The sequence below is a fragment of the Alosa pseudoharengus genome, unplaced genomic scaffold (assembly GCF_046254945.1).
Source record: "Alosa pseudoharengus isolate Yale_2024_CS ecotype anadromous, Long Island Sound unplaced genomic scaffold, YU_APseudo_1.1 YU_APseudo_1.1_scf_16, whole genome shotgun sequence".
Classification (NCBI taxonomy): domain Eukaryota; kingdom Metazoa; phylum Chordata; class Actinopteri; order Clupeiformes; family Clupeidae; genus Alosa; species Alosa pseudoharengus.
In genome coordinates this window covers 9,472,718-9,484,724 of record NW_027468630.1, presented here as the reverse complement: position 1 = coordinate 9,484,724, position 12,007 = coordinate 9,472,718, and the positions used below count along the sequence as shown (strand labels likewise).

The 12,007-nt window shown below is 44.6% G+C and overlaps 1 protein-coding gene across 2 annotated transcripts in view; it reads left to right on the top strand.

Annotated features, from left to right (window-relative positions):
• The window catches only part of rfx7a (regulatory factor X7a), a 30,716-nt gene that overhangs the window by 3,934 nt on the left and 14,775 nt on the right, over window positions 1-12,007 (top strand). For both annotated transcript variants that reach the window (XM_076286978.1, XM_076286977.1), the window contains exon 2: window positions 6,533-6,566. In XM_076286978.1, the coding sequence (XP_076143093.1) occupies window positions 6,533-6,566 (34 nt within the window). The remainder of the gene's footprint in view (window positions 1-6,532; window positions 6,567-12,007) is intronic.

Below are 12,007 nucleotides of genomic sequence, written 5' to 3'. Positions count from 1 at the left end.
CAGTTCAAGAGATGTTTTGCTATTTTAGCTTGTTTTGAAGTTCACACTGTGGATCATACTGAAGCATTTTATTATCTCATTGGTTTTTGGGATGAAACACTATAGAAACCCTTTGTCTTAAAAGTGACTCTACGAACAGTAGGTCTATATTTAAATCACAATATAGCCGAGAGAGACTACTATGCCGTGCCCTTGGATTGCTGCAAAGGTTAACCGGGCTAGAATGATAACTGATACCCACGATGATCTACATTTGGAGAGCTGGCACATTTGCTGCCCCATGGAAAAGAACAGACTTTGGCATGGGTGGTAGTCTGGAGACCTGCGTGGAAAAAGTCAGGGGCTGCCAGTTTTAGGGAAGGTGGTTGAACTGAGCTTGGTAGTTGATTTGATCAAAAACATACATGGCAAATTTATTTCCCAGGTGTGTTGTGTTACATTTTAAACTGAATTTGTTATAGCTGATTCCTTTTTTTCCTTAGATTACTTTCAGTCAGAATTTGTCTTATGGGCTATGGACAGAATGTTAAAATAGGAAGTGTATTTTGAAATCAAACTGTTAAGCTTACCAATTTCTTGGTAGGCCAGTAGAGGGGGTTGCTTATGAGTGTTTTAAAATACTGTGTCTCAGTAGAGAATGGAGACTTGCAGAATTGTCATTTTTTCCTCCCCAAAAGCATATGGCTAATGTGTTTGCTAAAGGTGCAGAATAGAGGTCATTACACATCTGTCACAGTGTCAGTTGGTGAAATGTAACTGACAGTTCACAGTAAAGGCTCACTTTGTAATATTATCTCCCATTTGGGTGTCTTGTAAGGTTGGCTTTCAAGTTTTGTTTCAGTCTCATATTTACCACCATCAAAGCATGGCTGTGTACCACAGCGTAAAAGCTCACACAGCCTTAAGACACCAAAGGCAGTTAGTCATTAGCCAGGAAGGTCTAAAACACAGGCTCATTTTCAGATTAATACAACCCTAGTATTTGTTTAATTTGTCATCTGTATGAGGTATTTTCCCTCCTGTTACGAAGAGTCTGATGTTTACACATTTTTCTGTAGTTTCATTTATGTAAGCACTATAGCATGTCATGTACATCCGTTAGGCTTTACTAACCCATTTATGTTGGGTTAGTTAATGGATAATTTGGTGTTTGATTAAGGTGGAATTAAGTTTTCTCACCCTCTGTATTGGTTTTGATGGTTTAAGATGGAGAGAATATTGAGAGCTTGTCTGTTTATCAAAATGCAAGAGGAAACTGGATGGAATGAGAGGGCGGGTATGAAATCCCAGCACAATGGGGATGATCATCTTCAAAGAGAATTGAAAACGAGCTTCACCACTGGCAAACACAGAGCTGTTCTCGTGAAGCCCGAATCCGTACAAATGTGTACTACTACTGCCAGTTTGTCTGAACAGAAATGTGTTTTTATCTTGCCGATTTCTCCCCCACTCCCTTCAGGCCATAGGCTCTGTATTTGAGTGAAATGTAGACATTTCATAATAGCAATGATTACATTTGGTTGTAGGTAAACATGGACAATCTCAAGAGCTTTGTTGTTGAAAGCCAGAATAGATAAATGTGGTTTAAAGCAGAGCTTAAAAGAAAGGATGTGTGTTGTGTTAAATGCTAGTAATTTAGGCCATGTTTGCCTTTCCCCCTCAAATCAGAACTGTGGAATTGAACAATGCAGCAGCCTGTCAGAAGTTCCAAACAGAATGTCCATTGTGGAGCAAACACTGTCTCTGAGGGTTACTCAATCCCTGTTGTTTTATGCAAGCAAACGATTACTGCTGTCACAACGCCTCTTTTGTCCACATCCTCTTGATTGTTAAAAGAACACAGATATGTCTTAGATCGAAGTGACCTTTCTCTTATATGATCTCTGTGACCTTGAGTGCATTTGACACATTGGATTCACAACCACAGTATGCAAAGTGAGTGACACACACAAGCTACAGTCAGAAAAGATGAATAGTTTATCCGTACACTGGTGACTTAACAATGAGATAAAATGAATCCTGAGTGAACATGTATTCTGATGTACAAAAATTTGGGGTCCATTTCCATTCCACTCCATTATAGACTGGTAGAATACCAGCTGCCTGCTTCTTCCCTACATGTTTCTCTTGCATAGTTTGGACTTTGGAGCTGTGCCTTTGGTCACAGTCCTCTTCATGGATGACATTGGCTCCAATTAAATGCCGTCCATTACGGTGACAGCCCTTCCTTCTTCAAGATTCCTTTTATCATGTACAATTTTCCCACTTTGCTACCACCACAGAACCCCCAAATCATCACAATCCCTCCACTCAGCTCCAGCATATGGTGGGTATCTCACAAATGATCTTTGCGATCGAAACACCTGAGATTTGTCTGTCTATAGGCCTAATACTTTTTTTTATCAGTCTTCCTTTGGCAACTGTCTGTGGTCATTCCCCCCATCTTAATCTTTTCTGTCTGAGAAATGTTTCTTTCCCTTAACAACTATGTCTAGAAGGCCAGCAACCTGAGGGGTATTTTACAAAGGCAGAATTAAGACATCCAAGATAAGTGATAAATCGAGGTTTGACATAGCGTTGTCTGGTCATCCTAGCTCTACTCGTTTCACTAATGCCAATCCAGGATGAGTAGGAGCGACTATGTCAAGCCAGGTGTAAGTAGGGAGTAGATGTAAGAAGGGAGTAGCACAGCGTTGTGTGAGATCTTGATTCTCTTGGCAATTCCTCACATGGAACACCTTTTCTTTTCTCTGAAGAAAACTACATTGACACGTTTCAGAAGAAAGTTCTTTGTTTTCTAAGAACCAGTATACCTTTTAAAATGATAAACCTGGAGTGGCAGACAGAATGGGCCATTGGTTTTTGATAATAGGCCTCTGTACACTTGAGATATTCTGTTCAAAATCAACCATTTCCTTATATAATAATATAGTAATTTGTGACATTAACAGTGTCTACACTGTATTCCTGATTGATTAGCCTAGGTGTTATTTTAATCTTTTTAATCTTTTTATATACATGTAACTGCCACTTAAATGAGCGATCAGTCAGAAAGTTGAGCTCAAGGAGGGAAACGTGTGTGTGTGTGTGTGTGTGTGTGTGGAGGGGGGGGGGGGCTACTGGAAGACGAGGTGTTCTGCTTGTTACCCGCACATTTGGACTTATCCTTAATGACGGGTACAGCCAAATCCACTTAAGCCCGCACTTGTGATGGCAGGTTTTCTTCATCACCAATCGTTGTTCTGAAAAAACCTTCCTCAGACCCAAAACACTCCCAGACCACATTGTTCAAATTCGATGACTTAACTGCTCAGTGGGTGAGGCGCAACTCCCACAGACACTTTGTAGATACAGCCTGAGGAACCCGGCAAGCCAGAAAAGTGAGTTTAAGATCAGAAAAAAATGATGTGTGTGCAACTGTGCATTTAACTTACTAATATATCAAAACTTGCACATATAGAGCAACCAGTGCAGCAGCCAGTACATGCAGATCAGTAGAGCTCTACAACTACTATCACCACCACTACTATATGAGAATAGTCAGATATAGGTAATGTTGACGTTACATTGTATCAACATTGTGTCATATTTCTGGAAAGTTATGTTTGTTGATGTGGATGTTGCGATCTTAATGCACTACCATGTGCTCTCCTCCTGCATGAGAATAGTCAGATATAGGTAATGTTGACGTTACATTGTATCAACATTGTGTCATATTTCTGGAAAGTTATGTTTATTGATGTGGATGTTGCGATCTTAATGCACTACCATGTGCTCTCCTCCTGCATGAGAGAGTGCTGCCTACTGCTTGCTGCACACTCAGAGAGCCTGTCGGAGGCTAGAAGGTTCAAAGCACCACAGGGGTTGAGTGCATTGAGTTCAGCGTTCGGCTGACTTGTGCTGCCGCAGAAGAGATAGACAGAGCTGCTGATGCAGGGAGTGAGAGAGAGAGGCAGGGAGGGAGGGAGGGAGAGAGAGAGGCACGGAGGGAGGGAGGGAGGGAGGCGGGGGGGTCGAGCAAGCGGGCCAGTGATCAGCATCGTCTCGTCTGCCTGTCCCCATGCACGTGGGTCAAACAGGGTAACTGGGCTTTTGTGTCCACTGCGCTTCTCATCCTCCAAGCTCGCAGCTGCACCGTCTGCCCGTATCCAGCCAGGGTTCCGTGGCAGAGTGGGAAGCAGGCTATCCTCCCGTTACCCCCCTGGGCGGCCATATTGTAAAGGCAGACAGACAAGCCGACCGACAAGCCGACCGCGTGCTACCAAGGCCTTCCCTATCCTGCCTCCCTGCGGCCGCCACCGCCACCGCTGCTCTGTTTGTTGTTTACGTTCTGCCCTGCACAGCGAAGGAGTGGCCAGCTGGAGGAGTGGGGGAGGGGAGTGGTGTGGCCGGATGGAGTGGGGCGGGGTGGGGTGGGGCCGGGCCGCGTGCTCTTAGTGACAGACAGGATAAAAGTGCCGCTCATCTGCCCCCAGAAATCAGGCCACTTTTTTCAGGATTTTAATTATCATTTGATCTCACTTGGCTCTGCCAGTATGTGGACGTTGGGGTTTTTTTTTGGAGGATGTTTTTCATTTTGTCATTGGACAGCAGTTGTAACATAAGTTCTAATGGCAATTGTTTTTTCCCCCTGTTTTGGGTACTCTCAAAACATTATGTTAATTGCATTGTTGTTTTATTGTGGTCAGCACAGAGTCTTGTCCTCTGTTAACCATCATCAGCATCTGTTGAAGAAGAATATTTTCAACACTTTTGCGGTCTTTTGCTTCAATTTATTAGAGAAAAATACCCAGAGTACACCAGTTGATTTGGGTTTGCCTTCTGCCAGGTCAGAATTCTTGGTGAGGCTTAGGCCAATCAGTTTTTCCCTCAGCACCCTTGTGATATGTGTGTAGCTTCTGCCAATGTGGTTATTGCCTGGCAGCATAGTGATTAAGAGCTTAACTCATCAAGGAATGCCCAATCAGATTGTGTGAATGTGGAAAGGGAGGTGCACTAGCAACATGTGGGACATAGGATTTAGGGCTACGGTGATGTGACATGAGCTCTGTGTGTTTGAGATTTCCGCTTGGCAACAATGATTTAGTGATGCCCAGTGTTCAAGATCACTACCTTCGCACCTCTTGGCTGAAGACGGCTTAATGCATGTAACCTGTCCCAATATCCCCGCTCACGTCTTCGAGGTCACACTCTCTCACTTAGTAACAAGTCATTTATTCTCCTCTCTCCCAGTCCGTCATGGAGACAGTCAATTAAAGTGTTTGGCATTTCCCATTGACCTGCAGACAGGTTTGTTGTTACCCTGCGTAACGGATTACTCTCAGGTAGTCATGTAACCAGTGCTCTAAAGGCTTATTAAGTTGATAGAAATACACTGAGAGAGCACTGCCTCGGCAGTATGCATCCTCCATCCGGTGTCCTTGGTAATTAGCTGAAGTATTAATCTCATTTTTTGGCTGTTTATCCAGCTTTTGATGACTTCTGTAAAATGTGCCATGACCCATTTCATGTGATTGATGGATATTAGCTGAATTTCATTGATGCAAAAGCTTGAGAGTATCCAGCAGATTTTGAAAGGTTGTGTGTATAATTGAAATGAACATCATGTTTGCCCTATTCACCCAGTAATTGTACTATAGCCTAAAGTTCTGTGCCACAGAAATATTGGGAAAGAACGACTTCCCTAGCTAACCCTGGTCAAAAATGGGACCAAAACACACTGGTCAGAATGTTTCCTATAAATGACACTCATAATGTTGGTAATTTTTGCAAGGCAAAAGTCAGTGAGTGAGTAGTCACTAGTTTTATGTAAAACCCTTAATGCTTCTTCAGGGATCCATTTCAGGGTTCCATCAGTTACAGTTCTAAGAAGTTACTGATGTTGTTTACTTCCTAGGCTGTCTCAATTTAGAGTCAAAAACACAGTGGTGGCAGGTTAGAAAACACATATAGGCCTATTACCTGTGCGCAGCCTTAGATTACATACACCAGCATGTATGGAGGGACAGAGGGGGAACTTTGTTGTGTAAAGAGCTCATGAGCTCATGTTCTCTGCCCCTACCACACCGGCTGGCCTTTTGGAGAGTTCCTTTTTGGAGACCGGCTATATAAATACCTGGCAGACGTGTCCTGCTACAGGGGAGCCAAGAGAACAGCCATACATTGCTACCCCAGGCAGAGTTTAATGGTCGTCACTGCTGTACCTGTATATAGATTAAATACCGGCTCATACCGCCCCAACCCAACCCAGCCCAGCCAAACTTATGAATGACTGTCAAGGTCTGCCTGGTACGATATTAATAGTGGGACAGAACATTGATGCTGCAGCTCTTTTTTGTACATGACAACATGTGTTCCACTGGTTATATTGGTCTTGAGGAGACAGAGGCAGGTGGGGCAGAGGGTCGCGCTGGGGACGGAGGAGGGATTCCTGACATGCCACTGATGTATTAATAAATGTGCTTTATGTATGTTTCTCCTGTTACACGTGGGTAATAATGCTGCTTTTTTCCTCTCTTTTCTTCTCTTACAGCAAATCTGTACAATCCAAAGTGGACGGCATTCTGGTGAGTATTAACTGTCTCATTAAAGGCGCTCTAAGCGATGCTGGGTAACGTCACTTCTGTTGACGTTCAAACAAAACAATAAGCTAGCTCCCTACTTCCTCCCCCTCCCTCTTGTGTAATTGAAACGCGCATCTCATCTGTGATTTGCTGGAACAGTTTGTTATTTTTTTATGGGCGAAGTTTGCCCTAATTGTTTTGTGATCGTTTTTGGAGCCTGGGTTGTCCACAGAGATCGTGTTTTTTTTTACAGTGTATTCAGGACACAGTCAGCTAGCGGATGGTGAGGTGCAGGGCTTAAAATTCATTTTTCAAAATGGGGAGGATACCAAGTCAAGAATTGCGATTTCGATACTTCTTCGATACTTTTCAAAAAATGTATTGATTTGGGGGCCCCCACCACCTTGACGTCATCAGTAATATTGAATATATTGTAGGGGGATCATTCACAACAGTGGCCATCCTAGATTCTGCTTGACTCTCTCCACACACACAAACACACTGAAAAGTATGGCTTATGTGATCTGTTTCTATTTCATATATTTTTAAATTCATATAGAGTGTATTTAGTTAATAATGTATAGTATTTTCCTAGTAATTACTAGTAGCTAAACATATTTAGTAATTTGAATGCTTCATATTGATTTTTAAACTATTACATTTAGGCATTCATCCTGACGATTTTAGGCTAGTAAATAAAAGTTGTGCATAGTGCATAAGATGTGGTTGCAATTCATTATGTTTTCTATGTCATTAGATAAAATAAAGGTTCAAAAAACTAACAAGTCGAAGACAATCTTTCTGGGATCACGTGTTTTGCAATGTTCACTAATGATTTTAGTGAGCATTACTGGCAGATGTGACCTGAGCTAGCAGGGTAGTTACCAAGGAGCTCTCTCCAGATGTAAAAGTTTGCCATGGCTGCGTAGCCTACTTGCGTAAGCGCAAAGTGGTTCTCTCTCTCTCTCTCTGCGTGTGTGTGTGTGTGTGTCTGCGTCTGCATGAGGCTATGTTTAATTCAACTCGGTAGTTGATCCGTCCGGTCAATAGCACCGCATTCACTTCATGATTAGATTAACTTCATCAGACAGGCTGTAAAAGTGTATGCGGGAATTTCTCACATTATGGTGGCTAGAGTTGCGGGACTTGAACAAATTATGCGCAATACCCGCAATCCCGCAGGGAAATTTAGGCCCTGTAAGTGACAAAAAATGTTTTAGCCTAAAAAAAGTATGACATCGCTTAGAGCACCTTTAAGACATTGTGTGCACATTGAAGGTTGTATTTGAACTTCTTCCAGACCACATAAATCAGTAGAAAAAAAGTACCTGTAAATTTCCGTGTTTGTTTATGCAAACATCACATAATGTTAAACTACTCAGAATTAATCTATGGTTAATTCCACAAAATATCACACACACAAAGTTACGGAATTTCGGCATTATTTGTTTTTTTTATTAAACTGAAAATTATTGCAATTTTAACTACAATATTTGAGGAGTTCAAACCCTCTCAATATCTTAGAAGCACTGTCTGTTGGTTGTATGGGGTTAATCCCATATTCTCTACTTGAGAAAAAAGCCAGCATCCCTCATCTCCCAGTCTCCATCTTTACCAAGGGGCACAAGGGCAGGTCTTCTGTGTACACAACAGTGTGATGGAAAAACACATCGTCCGTTGTAAGCGTGTGTGTATCACACACACTGTTTGCCCTCTTCTAAGAGGCCCAGTGTCCCTGATGGCTCTGCTGACCAGCTCTCAGCCTTCACAGTAAAAGGAGGACCGCAGCCTCAAGTGGATATGTGGCGACTGTCTAAAGTGCTTAAGGAGACAGTGCAGAAGTGCAAGGAGAGAGGGAACAGACAGGGAGAGAGGGAACAGACAGGGAGAGAGGGAACAGACAGGGAGAGCGGGAACAGACAGGGAGAGAGAGAGGGAACAGACAGACAGGGAGAGAGGGAACAGACAGGGAGAGAGGGAACAGACAGGGAGAGAGGGAACAGACAGGGAGAGAGGGAACAGACAGGGAGAGGGAACAGACAGAGGGAACAGACAGGGAGAGAGGGGACAGACAGGGAGAGAGGGGACAGACAGGGAGAGGTCGACAGCTAGAGAGACAGGGAGGTTGCTGATCGAGCGGAAGAGGGAGAGAAAGAGAGAGGAAGAGAGACAGGAAAGAGAGAGAGCAAGGCAGAGAAAAGCATGTTTAAGAAATCCCCTGAGCTTGGCAGGTGACAGAGAGGGTGATGTGCGTCTGACCTCCCCTCTGCTTCTCCTGTCTGTCTCTCGCAGGCTGCTGGGGATGTTGCAATGGCACACGGCACCTTGCATCAGCTGCCCGCATGAACCATTTCACACTATTTTCTTCTCCTCTTTTCAATTCCACACACAAGAGTGATCTCTTTGGATTTTTATTGAATTTTGAGTTGATTTAGTTTGATATTTATTTTACTTTCAGTGTTTTTTCTCCTTTACTCCGTGGTGCTGTCTTCTTTCGAGGAGACATGAAAAAGCACTTGCGTCTAATATTAGCCCTCTGTCGAGCTCTTAGTGCTGCCGCTTTAATCTGGTTATATTCACCACGTCCTGGCAGAGGCAACGGAAAAAAGTGGCCATCAATAATAAAAGTTGTGTTTGTTCCTCGACTATCTGACGGAGGTGAGAAAATGTCCCCAGGAGACACGGATAAAGGAAACTGGAGATATAACTGTGTGTGTGTGTGTGTGTGTGTTTTGAAGCACTTCAAACACTACTAATGGTGACTAGTCAGATTGTAAAAATTCTTCAGGCATTGATGAGTGAGGGTAGTTGGTTACGGTACACTGCTTGAAGAATATAATAACAATTGTAATGGCTTTCTGAACATCTGCATTGTAAAATAGGTCAGAAAGATTTCAAATTGAAATGTCATTAGAAATACTGTCCCATAAGTAGTTTCCCTTCAAAACAGGTTTGTTTTTAATCAGATATCATATATTAGAAGTCAATGGTCTCCCTTATCTGTGTTTTTGGACGTTGATACTGGTTGAGTCAGAGTGGAGACCCAGGTCTGTGATGGTCAGAACACGCCGTAGCGCATCCTGGATGACATCAAACAGCACGGCATCCCCCAGTATCTTCCAGTGCCAAGCGCACTGCTGGCGCCAGCACGGAGGCAGAGGCAGGGAGGTAGATTGGCTTTCACACTCGGCTCACTGCAGCACACACAGCAGTGGAGCACCACGCGCCATCCACCGGTCACTCCGCCCATCGGGCGTGGGCCAGCCCCGCGTGCCTATCAGGAGCCCCCGATCCCAATCCTACAGGATGAATGGCGCAGCGCACCAATGAAGCGCCTCACCTTATGAATGAACGCATGAATGAATAACTGAATGAAAGGAATAAAAATGTGAAACATTTTTTTTTTTTCCTCTACTTTGTTTCTGAATAATGATTTCCTGTTCTGAATTAAAGGTTGAAAGACCAGTTGGGAATTGAGTGATTTCGGTATGGTAATTAATTTCATTGTGCGGTTGTGTGCTCTGCAAAGCATGACCTTATTTCAATAATGATAGGTAGATGTTCCCTGTGCCAGAATGAAATGTTTTGTGAGTCTGAGCAGAGGCTTTACGTTATCAGTGACCGGCGACTTAAAGCTGCCCTTTGTCTGGAGTGGGTGTGCGCTGTAGTGTCCAATTAAGCGAACCATGTGTGTGTCTGTGTGTGTGTTTCCACATGTTCGAGCCACAAGCGGTCTGCCCCTTCAAGGGGGGGGGGGGGGTCTCTTTTGGATCCTAAATCTGTCCCGTCCAGTCGGCTCCTCGTCGGCTGCGTTCCATTTTTATTTACCATTTTCGCCTCCTTTGCCAAGGCCGTCCTCAGTGGCTGATAACTTTAGCCATTCATCAGCGCCACTTTCCCTAGCAACAAAGAGGCGAATAGGAAAGACAGAGTGGAGAATGCAGGCTATTCTTAGAAACTTGCTGGGGGTGGGTGGTGTAGGAGGCGGAGGAGGAGGAGGAGGGTTGGGGGGGATTGGGGGGATTGGGGGTGGGGGTACCCAGGGTGAGGCGTGGTGTAGACAGCGGTGCTAGCAGTAGTAGTGGCAGCGTCTGCAGACAGTGGCAGTGGTAGCGGTAGCGGCGTTAGCGCCAGTGGGCTCATGTGGGTGAAACGGCCACGTGGTGGCTGGCTCGGCGGGGAGGAAAGGGTTAAACGGTGGCCGGATTTCAGCTGAGTTGCTGCCGCTGCTGCCAGTGCACACAAACCGACCCCCGCAGAAACACACACACTGTACCATACATGCACACAGAAACAGAAACGCAGACGTTTAACTCTGGCTGCAGCCGTCTGGCCCACTGTCCACGTGTTTGTCTGCCTGCGGGTTTAAATGTGGTGTCTTTGGAGCGTGCACGTGTGTCTGTGTGTGTGTGTGTGTGTGTGTGTGTGTGTGTGTGTGCGTGCCCACTGTTGATCTCATAGCCACCGATGATTCTCTTCCTTAGATTTCCTCCTGCAGCATATCTATCCAACGCTGGGTCCTTCTTAACGTTGCTTTTCTGTAAGAGAGTGTATAAGGTGCTGATGCTTCCACACCTCAGCATGCAGTGTCTGTCGCCGCTCTCGCGACTGATGCTCTGTTTGGAGCGGAAATGCAGAGTGCATAGACCCCTTGCACAGACACCACGAAAACAAAAGCTTGTTTGTGGGCTTAACTGCCTGCTTGGCTAGCCCCGCCACGGATTAGGTATGCCTCGGATTATTGCTACCTCAAATGACTTCCTCCTAGCGTGGAGGGGAGGGTTAGTGGGGGTGGGTGGCTGGCTGAAATCCCATAGGGCTGTCTCCTCTCATAAAAGTTAGTTTTGTAAGTGTGACTGTCTGTGAATGTGTGTGTGTATATGTGTATGTGTGTGTATATGTGTGCGTCTGCTGTTAATGTTGCTGCAATTTTTGGTTTAAAGTGTAATCATCTGTAGCAGTGCCAAGAAGCTAAAATGGATGGAATTGGATAGTCACGCTTTTCCTCCCTTTGATTTCCCCGATGAAAACGAAGAGCAAGACAGTCAGGGGCGTTTTGTCAAGGAGGCAACTGAAAATGTGAAGGGGTCTCTGTAAATCATACAAACACAAAAGACTCTTCCATTAGTATTCAAAACATGGCTCTTAACGGAGACTTGTTTGTGTGCGTGTGCGCTTGTGTGTGTGTGTGTGTGTGTGTGTGTGTGTGTGTGTGTGTGTGTGTGTGTGTGTGTGTGTGTGTGTGTGTGTGTGTGTGTGTGTGTGTGTGTGTGTGTGTGTGTGTGTGTGTGTGTGTGTGTGTGTGTGTGTGTGTGTGTGTGTGTGTGTGTGTGTGTGTGTGTGTGTGTGTGTGTGTGTGTGTGTGTGTTTGCGTGTGTGCGTTTGCGTGTGTGTGTGCGTGTGAGTGTGTGTGTGGAGACGTCGCCAACATGGCATTGAAGAGC